Below are 14,937 nucleotides of genomic sequence, written 5' to 3'. Positions count from 1 at the left end.
GTATATTAATCAGAAAACACCTCCCTTATTAGTGTCATTTATTTATTGAAGAAATTATGTCATTTGTCCATCATGTTTCCCACATTCTGCATCCTCATAGTGTCATTTAACATGCTTCTTTCTCTAACTGGTAGGTAGATTTGCCCTTGATTAGATTTAAGATCAACTTTTTTGGCAAGAATAGTTCAGGAGTGGTCCTCTGTACTTCTTATTTAGTTTTTTCATCGCCTCTGGAGGCACAGTGTCTGGGTATCCCAAAGTAGACCTTTTCAAAGGTAAGTAAGATGAGAGATTGTTTTCTTGTTAAAATATTTCAAGAATATTTCACTTGGATTTATCTCTTGAGAAGAAAGAAAAAATATTTTTTAAATGTCACTGTTCCCAAAGTTTACTTTTAAATTTCTGGTGGTGTTACCCATTTCTTTTATGATAGCAGCTTATTGCAAACAGCAATATACTGTATTGTGTGTTCTTGGCTGCAGTCATCTCTTCCTTGCTCCCTTCTGTCTGAATTGTCCACTCAGTACTCATTGGAATCTGTGATCCACTAGGTCATTTGAAAGAGCAAAGTATTCAGTTGTGAGCAAGCCCCTGCTCTGGATGTGAAGTGCTGCAGGGGAGATGGACAGGGCAGTAGGCAGCAGTAGCAACATACCATAGCACACTGCGTGATACAATAAGCACAAGAGTCTTGGGAACCCAGTGGCGGGGAGCGTGTAACTTCCTCTGAGGGAGTAGTAGTTTTCTGAGGACAATGACATCTTATTTTAGACCTGAACGATAAACCAAGTGGTGACAAGGTGAGTGTCAAAGTGTGGGAATGGAGAACATAGCAGATACAAGGCTAAAAATTGGAGGTAGAATGAGGTGCACATGGATGAATCTGCCCAGCAGAACCATGTCCTCTGCTCTGCTCTGTGCGGTGTTAGTATAGTGCTGCCAACACAGGCCTCAACAACACAGTGCTCCTTCCAGCCCCCAAGTCTGAACAGCCCCCTGGTGGCGCACAAATTCTTGAGGAAAAGTTGTGCCCTCATTCTGGCTATGGCCACTTCTGGTTGTCCTAGAAGCCATTTGGTCTTTTTGCTTTAATCTGTTTTGAGTTTTTGTTTTTTGATTTAGAGTTTAGATTTTTGAAAATTGATCTTGTTTTTCTTATTTCTGTGTTTTGTTTTGTTTCCGGTACTGGGGATCCAATTCAGGACCTTATGCTTGCGAGGCAGGTGTGGCTCTCTGAGCTAAATCCCTAGCCCTTATTTCTGTATTTTTAAAAGCTGTAACTTTTACATTTTGACCTCACTCCAAAACTGTATTTGTATATCAATTTGACATCTCCTCATGGAGTGTAGTAGATACCTACCCCATATTTAACTTGGACAAAGCAAAACTCTTTTTTTTCTTTTTATTGAGTTTATTGGTACATTCTAGTTATACAGTACAGTTACATTCATTACTGGGATCTTGATTCTCACTTCCCCCACCTGCTTCTTTCTCTCCAAAAAAGATACCATTTTTGAAGTCAAGTCTTAAACCAAAACTTTGATTCTTCTTTTTCTTTCTACCTTAGTACATTTTATTACCAGGATCTGATAATTCCCCTTCCAAAGTCATTCAGTACACATCTTCACTGTGGTGGTCTTGGTCACACCACTACTGCTGGCTTTCTTGGACTGCTTTAGTAACCTAACTTATCCCCTCTTCCCCACTTCTGCTCTTGCTGCCTTACAGAGCATTTTTCACTCTGCATATAATTGACTTCTTAAGTGACTTTGTGTGTCATTCCTTTGCATGAAGCCTTGCAGTAATTTTCCATCTATGTAGCATAACTCCAAATTCCACAGGTTTAATTCAGTAAGAATTATGACCTGAGTACTCATCATCAAAACTGAGATGGGTGGCTCGTGTACCAGCTCTCCTTGTTTGTGTGCCTTCCACTCTACGTGCCTGTGTGGCTGTATCTGTCTCTGTGTGTCTCTTCTCGTTTGCTTCTGTGTGTGTGTGTCTGTCATTAGATTATTTTTCTGTTGCTGAGCATTCTTTCTGTTTTTCTTTTAAACATAATATAAAGCTGAAAATAATTTCATTTAATCAATACAGATTTTAAAAGCAAAATAATTTCTAATACTCTGTAAAGATCTTTGCTATCCTACATGAAAACTACTAACTTTATATGGCTTTTTAACTTTACATTAATTAAAATTAAATAAAATTGAAGCCTCATTTCCTCTGTTGTACTGGTTCCATTTCAGCGCTACATAGCCACAGGCAGCCATTGGGTTGCTGTGTTGGACAGAGCACTATAGAACTTTCCATCTCTGCAGAAAATTCTGTTGGACAGCATTGCTCTAGAGTATTTCATGCACTGGTTTAATTCATATGCCATGTATAAATACATGTCATGGTTATTCACCAGAAAGTTGTATTTAAGACAACTTTAATTTTAGTTGGGCATAGTGGTACACACCTTTTAATCCAGTACTCAGGAGGCTGAGGCAGGAGGATTGCTGGAAGTTTCAGGCCAGCCTGGGCTACAATAGAGTTCAAGGCCAGCCTGGACTACATAGTGAGACACTGTCTCAAAAGAAGGAAAAAAAAAAAAAACCCTAAGAAACAAAAACAAATCTTTTTAAGCTACAGCCCAAACCTCAAAATTACATGAACTTACACTACCCTGTAAGTGGCAACTGACCTTATTAAGGGGCCGGGGATTTAGCTCAGCATTTCGGTGGTCTGCCTCGCAAGTGCAAGATTCTGAGTTTGATCCCCAGTACTGGAAAGAAAAAAAACACGTGAAATGGATATCTTTTCACAAAGATCAGGGTACTCATTGTGGGTTTTTTTTGGTTTTTTGAGACAGGGTCTCACTATGTAGTTGAGACTGATCTGGAACTCACTATGTAGTCCAGGCTGGTCTTGAACTCACAGCGATCCTCCTGTTTCAGCCTCCCGAGTGCTGGCATTGAAGGCGTGAGCCACCACACCTGGCTCTCATTGTGTATTTTAAATCAAAAAGCAATCAATCATATTTGTTTAAAAGCTTAATGTGCTTTTCATTTTTATTTCAGATGATCCTGTACATGCAGCTCCAACCACTTCTACACGTGTATTTTATATCAGTGTAGGGGTTTGTTGTGCAGTGATATTTCTTGTAGCAATAATACTAGCTGTTTTGCACCTTCATAGTATGAAAAGGATTGAACTGGATGACAGGTATTGTACATTTTTGGAAAGGGAAGAAATGAAAGTTATTTGCATATATATGAGAGCCCAGACGCAAATTCACCCGTACAGGAGAAGGAGGGAGGGTGATAAGGGAACATAAGATATCACAATCACTGTCTTTATGTTTGTCTGATTTTATTTTTTATTTTTTAAAGTTTGTGAAGTTAGAATTTCTAATTTCTTTCTTGTTAGGGAAGAATGAAGATCAAATATACATTTCTATCCTCAATATATGACTGTATTCCAGACACCTATTCCTTTAAAAATAACCCTGTTTTTTCCTTCTAATTTCTCTCTCCATCATTCTCTGTCTGTCTTCCCATTCATCCTTCCAGGAAATACTGGATGATTTTAACCATTGATTCTCAATGTGGTTACATGTTTGAACATGAAGAACCTTTTGAAACATACCAGTATTTAGATTCCACCTTCTGTGAGGATCTTAAATAATTGATTTAGGGTAGTGTTTGAGTATCAGTATTTTTCTCAAAGCTTCCTGGATGATTCTAATATCCAGCCTTTTTTAAATATACTGGGTTAGATGTTAACTCTTAAGTGTGGGGAATACAGAAGTTAATGATAAAGTTCACAGTGTCAGGGATTTTATCTTTGAAATTAACCCATAATTACCAGTTTATAAATTTGGTAATTGTGATATGTATATTAGAGTATGGAAATATAAAAGGTGTTTGTCCCAGCCTGACTGAGTCATAGATGGCAGGGAGGAGGACATCATAATCAGGGCAAAATGACAAGTGAAGATGGAATGAAAAACATGTTTGTCTTTACAACCCTCAGTTCTCTTTTCCATCCTCCATCATTCCCAGTTGCTGATAGAAGATATTTCCAGCTTCATAACTTGGCGTTGAACTTTTTCTTCCCTTCTTACTATGTCTTTACTGTACTTCAGTCAAGTGATTGATTGTTCCTTATTTTTACCTATACCCTGTTCTTCAGGACTGTTTTCATGTTTTCTTTTGCCCATAGATTACCCTGTATTTTCAGCACTCCAAGTCTCCCTGCCATCCATTTCTCTTTCCTCTCCATCTTTCTCTTTTGGTGGCAAATATTGTACTTTTTTCTGTTGGAGGTAATCTTGTATTTGTCTTATTCCTCCTCAGCATGTAAGCTCTTTACAACTAGTGAGAAGAGTGTCTCATTCATTGCACAGTCCTCAGTCTTACCATAGTTATACAGTTATACCACAGTCGATAAACGTATTTGTTATTTATCTTATACAAATAAGAACCAGGAAGCTGGTTGGATATTTCCCCTAAGCGCTCTGTGTGATGTCCTCCAGTGATATGTTTCAAAATATATTTTGTGTACCTGGTGGAGTTGAAATTAGATTTAGATTTTACAGGGGAAGAAATGGCATTTGGAAATAATCGAGGAAAAAAAAAGAAATATATGTATAGGAATTTGAGAAAGGATACAAGTAGAGTACAAGAGTCACTAAAGAACATAACATTAGATGTCAGTCTTGATACACCCAGAGAGTTGCATTTTCCTTGAATGCTTGTTTTTGTGTGTTTATGTGTGTGTTACGGCTGTGAACTTACATGGGCCAAAGTTGCGTAGATTTTTTTTTTTCCAGATTGTATGGGGCATATACTTCTGCCTGTTGAAATAGTTACCACCTGTGAATTGGTATTACAATTCTCTCTAGGTTTCAGGAAAAAGGGTTTTTAAACATTACCTCAGTAAAAGCAACTTGTATTATCACTTGTTTTTCAACTCATAGCCTACTGTAAAGAGCATAACTTGTGGAGCTATGTATGTTTCTGTTTGAAGTCTGGCTGTTCTTACTAGCTTTATGGACTAGACAGAGCAAGTAACGTAGCCTCTCTCTGTTCCAAATTTCCCCATTTATAATGTAGAGGAACATACCTTCTTAGGAACATTCTGAGGTTTTAAGGAAATTATACTGAAAGCTCTTAGAATGTAGACCTACATTTAGTAAGTGCCATTATTAACAATTTTTCTTTTTAGGAGGTTGCACTGTTCTAGTCATGATTTCTTCTTTACCTCTCTCCTATCCCACTAGCAGTTATTTATTATGTACCAAGCAAGCTAATGGTGGTGACTAAAAACTTCCTATCCAGTAATCTAATAGCATTTAAGATGTATCTGCTGCTTCTCATTCAGTGTGGGGCCACTTACTGTTCTTGTTTTGAAGATGAAAGAGATTAAATAACCTTTCCAGGACAGCACTGTTAGGACCAGGCCAGAGCCAGAGGAATGCATTATTGTAATAGTTGTACTGTAATAAACTACTATTGTAATTGTATAAAGCAACTGTAAGGCACTGTTCCATGTGGCTTTCAGTCATTAACTCCATTAATCTTCACAGTAGCCCTGAGAGGTTTAGTGGAACCAACAGTTCCATGGAATTCCTCAGTGGAGGGCTCTTCCATTGTGGGCACTCAAGAGCCAGGCTCCAGTTACACAGAAAGCTCCTTTAGAGTTAGAGAATAAAATTGCCTGTGATATGCTCATGCCAGGAACATTTGGAACCCATGTGTTTGGCTTTCCCTCTCCCAACACTGCAAATTGATCTTTTCAGACTCTTTGTCAAGCCAGTGGCATCTGTCTTGGACAAGCAGAACTTCTCTTCATATTCGCCCTAAAATATCCTCTCAAGGAGAGGTTGATTTCCAGCATATCCACACTGTGACTAGGAAAGTTCACTCCTTTTTTGTGGGTTGCTTGAATTTGTTCTTTGGGAGGACCCTCATTTTCTTTGTTTGTTTGTTTTTACTATCTTTACCACTTGATTACCATTGCCATCGCTGGTGACAAAAACCCATTTATTTCTCTTCTTTTTTGTCCATACTCAATGTCTAGCAATATCTGACGTATAGTAAGTTGATCAGTAGCTGCTGAATGAGGAGTGGCTGCAGGGAAGCAAAACACTGTTTTGTTATACCAGTAACTCTTTGCCTTTTTCAGCATATATTAGTAACTCCTGTCTAGTTGATGTTTTTCTCTTCCATGAAAGTATGGTTTTCTCTTAGGTTGATAATTCCTTGTTTTCTGAGCTCTCACTAGAACTCGTTAGACCCACTTGGCACTTATTTTGCCACACTGGCTAAGGGGTGGGAAGGAGGAATAAACAAAAAGATACTTTTCCTGCCCTCCTAGAGTTTGTAGTCTTTTAGGGATTAAACCTAAAATCCGAACTGCAGTATAGAGTAGGAAACTTCATTATGTTCACTGCTGTATCTCCAGCATTTGTACATGGCATGTAGTAGAAACTGTGTGTGTGTGTGTGTGTGTGTGTGTGTGTGTGTGTGTGTGTGTGTGTTTTGTGCCAGTGATTGAACTCTGGATCTTGCATTTGCAAGGGAGGCAGCAGCACCATTGAACTAAATCCCCTGCCCAAACTTAATATTTACTGAATGAAAGAGCAAATAAATGAATTACACAGAAAAATACAAATTGTAATTTAGCATTTTGAAAGAAAATCATGATCTTGGCCTAAAATCCTAGCTTGATTCTAAAGCAGGCTTAATATCTTCATAACTAATCTTATTTGCTTGTGAAAACCAAGTTTATTTAGGCTGGTTTTAACTATTAAGTGTTAGCAGATGTACATTTTAAACTCATTTCCCACCTGCTGTGATGTATCTGTGAAGGTAGGGTTTTAATAGATGTTGGATAGGTTCTCTGAGTGCTCCTTGCTTCTCTTACAGCAGTAAGTCTTGATTTCCAAATAAAGTTTTTTGTGCCTACTTAGCATAGTGCTTTGCATATTACTGATTTTATCCTCCCTCTTCACATGGTATCTATTTGACACAGATACATACTGGTAACTTTTCTGACTGTGCTGTCTCTGAATAACTCTGAAATGGCACAAGAGTGCCACCTACTGTTCAGTTGATGGGAAGAAATGAGATCTGCATTTATTCACTTGTCCGTGAAAGTAGTTGTCAGTAGTAATTAAGCTGTGTTTCACATACCTCATAAATTTGAGGCTCACAAAAGTCTCCTGCGGTAGACTTTATTAATTCAATTTTATGGGTAAGCCACCTGAAGTCCTCTCTTCTCTCCCACTTTGAGGATAGTAAAGCTTCTCTCTCATCACTGAATACTGGACTTCTAAAAACTTTGCTAGTCTGACCCTTGAGTAGTATTCAGACCTGGAAAATTTACCCCCTGTAGTTAATATTGTTATAAGGATTGAAGATGCAGAATTGTAATGAAAACAATAATTTATATGTCTGAGGGCTAGGCATTATGCTGAGGCATTACTTTTAATTACATTTCACATAATCTTAGCAGTCTTGTTAGGGTTTAATATCATAGTCCTCTCCTCTTTACATGAGGAATTTGAGGCCCCAAAGGGGTGGAATAATTTGCATAGGGTAATACCACTAGTATTGGTGGTGCTGGCAGTCATTATTTCAGGATTTACATTTTCTGTCTCTAATGCACTGCCCCATGCCTACTACATGTATATACTCAGATCAATTCATGAGTATCTGCCAGCCTTAAAGTTTCTTCCAAAACTCATTAAAAGATGCTCTTTGTGATATTCTCATTGTTGCAGAGTATCTTCAGCAGAGGAAATGGGGCTTACTACAGTCTCAGAGGAAAAATTAAATAATCTGAAGTTACAGACATTTTTCCAGGAAGCTGTGTTGAGCATTCCATTAGACATACAGGCATTTTCAGATACATGTTATGCCAAGCAGAATAGCTTATGTATAGGTGTGCTCCAAATATTTATTGGACATTCATGTCTTAATTTTTACTATGATTTCTCCAGAAGTGTTTTAATTATAATTGCAAATGATGGATTGTATTATTAATGATAAAAAGACTACATAAGGGATTACAGTGTCCATTGCCTGGATCTTATATATTTACATTTTTCAGTTGCAGGTATGGACTCTTGATAAAACTATAGATTCATATATAAGTGTTCCAGATCACATAGATGCCTTTGTCATTATATATTTAAAATCAGATTTTAGAAACAGAGAGAGCTATCTTGTGGAGTGGGGTCAGTTAAAAGATTTTGCATACTTAGGAAAGTTGAAGCTCTAGGATGTACTCATTTTGAAAATGGGTTCTGAACCCAGGGATTTTGCACTGAACTACAGCCTCAGTTTCTTTGTTTGTTTGTTTGTAAATTTTTATTTTGAGTCAGGTTCTTGGTAAATTGCATAGGCTGGGTTCAAACTTGCAGTCCTCCTGTTTCAGTCTCCCAGAGTGTTGGGATTACAGGCTACACCACTTTTGCTCAACTTCTAGTTTCATTCTTCATGCTAAATTTCTATGCTTCACTTCTCCACTACTGCAAAATTATAAGGGCTAAGTCATTGAGACTAGACTGTGCCTGACCTTGGACAAGTTTGTTATCCACTGAAAAGACAGAATATGTTTGAAAATCATTAATTTGTAGTAGACTCAAGTACAGGATTAGCAGTTATTTGAGTATGGTGTCTTCTGAATAGTCTATTTAGAGAACATGGTGTAATCTGTTTCAAGTACTAAAGACTTCTGAGAACATTTGTAAAGTTTTTTTTCAATTTTTATTTTTTATTAGTACATGTTTCCAGTACATAATGATCAGATCCCTTGTGGGGAGTTGGTACATGTACATAATACATCTTAATTCTTTTTTTCATCCTTTCCCCTCCCCTACTTTCCTGCTCCCTCCATCTCTTGTTTCCCTTTCCATTTGCAGGTATCTAATTCTATTACCTGTTTTTAATTTTGCTGTTTATATTTTGGATTTCTCATATAAGAGAAACTATGTGATATTTAAGCTTATATGTCTTATTTCACAACATGGTCTCAAGTTTTTCTACAAATGATGGAAGTTTATCCTTTTTTATGGCATAGTAGTACTGCATTGTGTATAACTATCACATTTTCTTTATCCACTCATTTGTTGATGGACATATTGTCCACTTCCAAGATTTAGCTATGAATTAGGCAACTATAGACATGGTTACGCTTGTATCAAGGCAGGGAAGGCATATAATATGAGAACATCCATAAATTCTTAAACAGTAGAGTTTAGAAAGTAGAAAAAGCAAAATATATGTGACTAAACAAGCTTAAACTAGATATACTTATCAGGATTTGAGCATGTTGTCATTTGATTTGATTTGATATACCTCATCTTTTGGCCATTTGATTTGGAGCAGTCATTAAAAGTGGCCTGTCTTTCTACTTTTCTAAAAGGTGGTTTAGTTTAATAGAATGGGTTTTCTTTCTTGAGAGGTGATCCATGTTGTAGGTGATTCTGCAGAATCTTTGAGTGAGGTTTAGGCCTGCTTCCTTAGGACCAGCACCTATATTTCTAAATGAGTTTGGTAAAATGAACTGGCCTAATTAATTTGGAGATAGAAATGAAAGAAAAAAATAGAACTCCACATGATGAGGGAGATTAAAGTTTCAATATGGAACACTGTGATGTAGAGATCCATGAATTATTATGACCTCCATCAGGATTTTCAGCAGGTTATAATGTTATATGCATTTTGTATATATGAAAAAGAAGTTTCTCATTGAAGCCAATTTGTGAAATATTATTCTCTTAAAAATTATTTGCAGCATCAGTGCCAGCAGTAGTTCCCAGGGGCTATCTCAGCCATCCACCCAGACGACTCAGTACCTGAGGGCTGATACACCCAACAACGCAACTCCCATCACCAGTAAGAAGTTAATTTAATTCTAACGCAGTTACCAGTTTCTGTGACTGGTCAGTGACCCTTTGTACAATGTATTTGTAGGACATGTGTACCATGGTGTGTGTGTGAAATATGTAACTTGTGCAAATTAGCTGTGATCTGTGTTTTTACTAGAGCAATGAAAAACAATTCTAAAATTAGAATATTAATAGTAAAATTTAAATTGCTAGAATTAGTTTTGCCTTGAAGATATGTCCATAATTATATTAAAACCTTATGAAATTAATTCTGTAGACATTTAGAAGGTTTTCAAGCAGTTCTGTAAAATAAGCTATTCAGCTGTATAAACATAGAAACTTTGAGTTTTAGTGAATTATTTAATAGTCTGATGGGCCATGTAGAAATTTTATAGTTTTTGTTTGTTTGGTGCTGGGTATCAAACCCAGGGCCTCATTCATGCATGGAGGAGTTCTACCACCAAGCTGTATCACCAGCCCTCTACAGTGATTTCTAATCATTACTGGGAAGCTAGCTACCATTGGAAAATTGATATCATGAGACCTAATTTCCTTTTATATTTTCACACACTTCAATATGTACATTATGCACAACATGATTGTCTTAGTTACTTGTCTCGATGCTGAAATGAAGTACCCAACACCTAAAATTAAAGGAGGAAAGGTTTATTTTGGCTCACGGTTTGTAGAGGTTTCAGTCCATAGTCAGCTGTCTCCAAGGTAAGGTGGCATCAGAGAGGAGAAACAGTCCATCACAAAGCAGGGAAGGCATAAGGCAGCCGGCAGTGAAGTAGTCATCAGGAAACAACAACAGCAGCCTTCTTTCTACTCCTTATATTCTGTCTGGGTTGGGCTCACATCCAGATTGGGCTTCCCCATTATCCACACCCAGAGCTATGCCTAACCTAATTTAGTAACCACACACCCTTGATCCCCACATCACACACTTAATCCCAGAATCACACACTCTAGATCCAGCCACCTCTAAAAAGCCCCACCTGTGACAGCATGAGGATTAGGAGGGGCATCTAAATACAAGCCATAACAGTGATGTTATGATATATGTATACACTTGATCTTAGCCAAAAGGCCAAGAAGAGATGATAATATATGTATACAATGTGGAATAAAAGTCAATTCTTAGAGAATAATTTACACATAAGGAGAAATCAGTTACATGTAAATATAAACAACATATTCATCAAGATAGAGTAGGCCAGAGTTCCAAAGATTATGGCTTGATTCAGAGGTACCATTGATTAATTAGGATTTTACAGGCAAGTAACTATCTTCCTTGAGCTGGCATTTACTCTTAATAAAATAAGGTTAGGAATATCTGCCTTCCACCCAGTGGCCCATTGTGATTCTCAGTACTATTTCCCATTCAAAAGAACAAGAATTCTTTGGACAAATGGCTGACTCCAGGTCTGAGACAAACACTAAAGACTGGAAGAGCTCCCACTGGCCAAAGGTGGAACCATCAAAGAAAAAGACTAGTAGCAAATAGATGGAAACATAAAATGTGTAGTATTTTATAAATTTGTGTAAATACAAATTTCTAATATGCTGTCAAAAATTGTTAATTATGAACAACTAAAACTCTAATAATACCTCATTCTAACAACTGACTATATGAACTATATTTCTGGGAAACCAGTTGGTGCTGATTGATGAGAGACAGTGTTTCTTTACACAACATTCCTACCTACTAAATGTGGAAGGAATGTTAGAATTAGAAAATCACATTTGCAACACCTAACAAAATACTTCATTTGGGAAAGATCATGAGTGATTAAAGCCTTAACAATAAAGGGATATGAAGAACTTTACCATTGAAGAATCAGGTCACTCCCTGAATCCACTAATAAAACTTAGCATTGCTAAAAAAGCAAAGCAGCCAGATGTTTTGTACCCCAGGTTGGGATGTGCATCTTGTGGAATATTGTTGTTTCTCCTTTTTCCCAGCCCTTGGGTAGCCAGTGATGATCATTGTGTAGGTGCATTAGTTCTTTAGGCATTTTTCTCCCCAGAAGCTACCAAAGATAGTAAGTCATTGGATCACACCTGCCTGGCAAGCAGAAAGTCTTGAGTTTGATCCCCAGTACTGGAAAAAAAAAATCATTGGAGATACCATTTAAATTTCTGTTTGCTAACCTGGATCTACCTTTTATTCTAATATTTTCTCTTGGATTAAAAACTTTAATTTGAGAGTATGTATTTTATTTTTGCTGTTATTAAGAATAAATGGGAATTAAAGGAACTTAAGTTTTAATCTCACAATGGTGTGACTGGGCTATGGGAATACTGGAGTAATTATATTGATAATGTGTTTTGTTAGAAAAGATTTTTTTCAAACATCTCTTCATTTGAAGAATACTTTTGTTATACGACTATGGTAAAACATCTTTAGAGAGAAAAACTACCCTGGTGGATTAAATTATATTCCCTGATTCAAAGCTGGTTTCATTTAGTTGAGAGGTATTTGAAGTGATTATGCTAATAGTAATATTTTTAGCATTTCTGTTTTAATTGTGTATTTTAACATTTGAGGGTAGTATTGAGGTAGGTGGCAAAGCATTTAAAATTTAGTGTCCTTTATATGTAGCTCTCTGGTTCTTGTATATGCCTGCTTCCTTTCATGATTTTAAGGTTCTGGCTGGATCCTGGTACCGTAATAAGGGTATTTACATTGCTTGGTTTGGTTTTGTTGGCTCCTCAGGTTATCCTACCTTGCGGATAGAGAAGAACGACCTGAGAAGCGTCACTCTTTTGGAAGCCAAAGCCAAGGTGAAGGATATAGCAATATCTAGGGAAAGGATAACACTACACGATGTCCTCCAAGAAGGTACTTATTATCTCAAAATCATTTTAAAAAAAGAACGATTTTTTCTTTTCCCTTTCTTTAGATTTTAACATGTCTTATATATTGTTGGTGAGGTTCTTGATTTTCAAACACAGTAAAGCATATATATGTGTGATATAAGGTTTATTTTCTATTTTTTTCTCATTTTAAATGATCGCTACTTAGAAGTTCTCTTTGAAATATCTTAAGCGTTTTCTCTGACAGATAGTGTGGGGGTTCTAGCAGGTAGAATGGGGCTTTGGAGTTAGACTCCAGTTCCAGTTCTAGGATTTATTTACCTGTATGACCTTAGAGAATCATTTAATGCCTTAGATTTCCAGTTTCCTCTTCTATAAATATGGACTATATTATATTCTAAATAGTAGTCTCCATAATTTTTGGGCTAGTTATACAGATAAGATGAAATTATGTATATTACATGAATTAACACATAATAGTATTTGATAGATAATAGTACCCTTTTTCTCCCCTCTTGCCGATCCTTGCTTTGATTTTTGAGTGTTTTTGTTTGTTTGTTTGTTTGTTTGTTTCTGGCTTTTTGAGTCAGGGTCTCACTGTGTATTCAGGCTGACCTTGAACTCATTGTGGTCCTCTTTCTGCAGACTCTCAAGTACTGGGATTATGGGCATGCACCACCATGCCTGGCTGAGTTTTGAGTTATAAAGTAATTGATGAGGGAGATGCTCAAAAGATTCAGGCAGAAATTAATGATGAAATACTGCATTGAGCTCTTCACATTCAATAGAGTATTACTTTGTTTGCCACTGTTTCAATTCAGGTTAGAATGTTATGGGTACTTAGAAGTCCTTCTGTAGTCATCTGTTGTTTGGGACATTGTAAGATAAGATAATCATAGCTAAATGAGGGGCTTAAACCTTCCCCAGTGGAAAGTGGTCATTACTGGAACCAGAACTTTTATTTAGCCTGGTTTTCAGCATATAATTGCCACTTCCGTTTTCTAAGCTTGGCTAGTTTTTGGATCTGTCTGAAGTCTGAAGAGGGTAAGTAAATCGGATAGCGTTTCCTAAAGATTCAAAGAAATGAGAGACAACTGTTGAATAATGGTATGTTTACAGCCTCTTTTGTTCTTTAAGTAGGATAATATAAGTAATCTATTGTGGTATAATTTGAGGAGAAGAGAGAATTCAGAAACACAGTTTTTCTTGATGTTTTCAGGGTTATAATAGTTTATTTTTAAACTGCTTATTTCAAAAAAGAAAACGTGGCTAATTAACATCTTAAAAAGTGTTGAGGTTCACTGGACACCTGATAAGTACAAATAGTATGGTAGTTTCATACTGCTTTTCATCTGTCAGCTGGGAAGAATTAAAAAGATAGATAATATCCAGGCTGACGGGGTTATAAGGAACAAGCTGTCATACGCATTGCTGATAGGAATATGAATTCCTGTGACATTGTGATAAAGCACAGAATATACTTCAGTATATGTTCCCACCTCCATGACAGTTATTTTTAAGCATGTGTAAATTCATGTTGGAGAATATTTTAAATGGGATGAGGTATGGGGAAGAGACTGGACAGAAGCATTTTCACTGCTGCTGTGAGAGTCTGAAGAGTCTCAATCAAAGCAGGTGGGTGTGAGTGGGACAGAGGGGAAGAACCTCTTACAGAGGAAATTACCTCCAGGTTAAGGTATCAGCTCTAGCTCTGACAGTGGACTGAGTAGAGTGTTTGAAGATGTTTACTCAGCTCCAAGCAGATTGTCTTAAGTAAAGATCATCTGAAGCTTTTGTCCCTCAAGAATCCAGGTTAGTCTGTGTCTGCCGTAGTGAGACTCGATAGATGGATGCCAGCAGCTTCAGCATTAAAGTAAGCCTCTGTGTATGTGTGGTGGCATCTGCAGCGAAGCAAAACCATTTGCAGGCTTTGTGTGTGTGTGTGTGTGTGTGTGTGTGTGTGAAGGAGAGTTAGAATGGTCTTGTGAGAAAGTGGCAAAAGATTAATTTTCAATGACTAAGACACTTTTTAAAGCTGTTAAGAAATTGCTCATAAAGTCTGTATGGATTTTCATAGTTTGTGTTGTTGTGTTTTGTTTTGTGTTGCTGGGAATCAAATCCTTTGCCTTTGCCCTGAGTCACATCTCTAGCCCCCCCCCACCTTTTATTGAGACAGTGTCTCACTAAGTTGCTAAGTTGCCCGGTATAGTTTTTTTTTTTTTTTTTTTTTT

The 14,937-nt window shown here is 37.0% G+C and overlaps 1 protein-coding gene across 3 annotated transcripts in view; it reads left to right on the top strand.

The window, feature by feature from the left end:
• Window positions 1-14,937, top strand: part of Ryk (receptor like tyrosine kinase) — a 66,363-nt gene that overhangs the window by 18,011 nt on the left and 33,415 nt on the right. For 2 of the 3 annotated variants that reach the window (XM_010625489.1, XM_010625488.2), the window contains 3 exons: window positions 3,066-3,210; window positions 9,793-9,893; window positions 12,597-12,731. In XM_010625489.1, the coding sequence (XP_010623791.1) occupies window positions 3,066-3,210; window positions 9,793-9,893; window positions 12,597-12,731 (381 nt within the window). The remainder of the gene's footprint in view (window positions 1-3,065; window positions 3,211-9,792; window positions 9,894-12,596; window positions 12,732-14,937) is intronic. The other variant, XM_010625490.1, reaches the window with a different exon arrangement.

This window comes from Fukomys damarensis, unplaced genomic scaffold, assembly GCF_012274545.1.
Source record: "Fukomys damarensis isolate Sample0158 unplaced genomic scaffold, DMR_v1.0_HiC HiC_scaffold_37, whole genome shotgun sequence".
NCBI lineage: Eukaryota > Metazoa > Chordata > Mammalia > Rodentia > Bathyergidae > Fukomys > Fukomys damarensis.
This window is presented reverse-complemented; position numbering and strand designations above follow the sequence as displayed.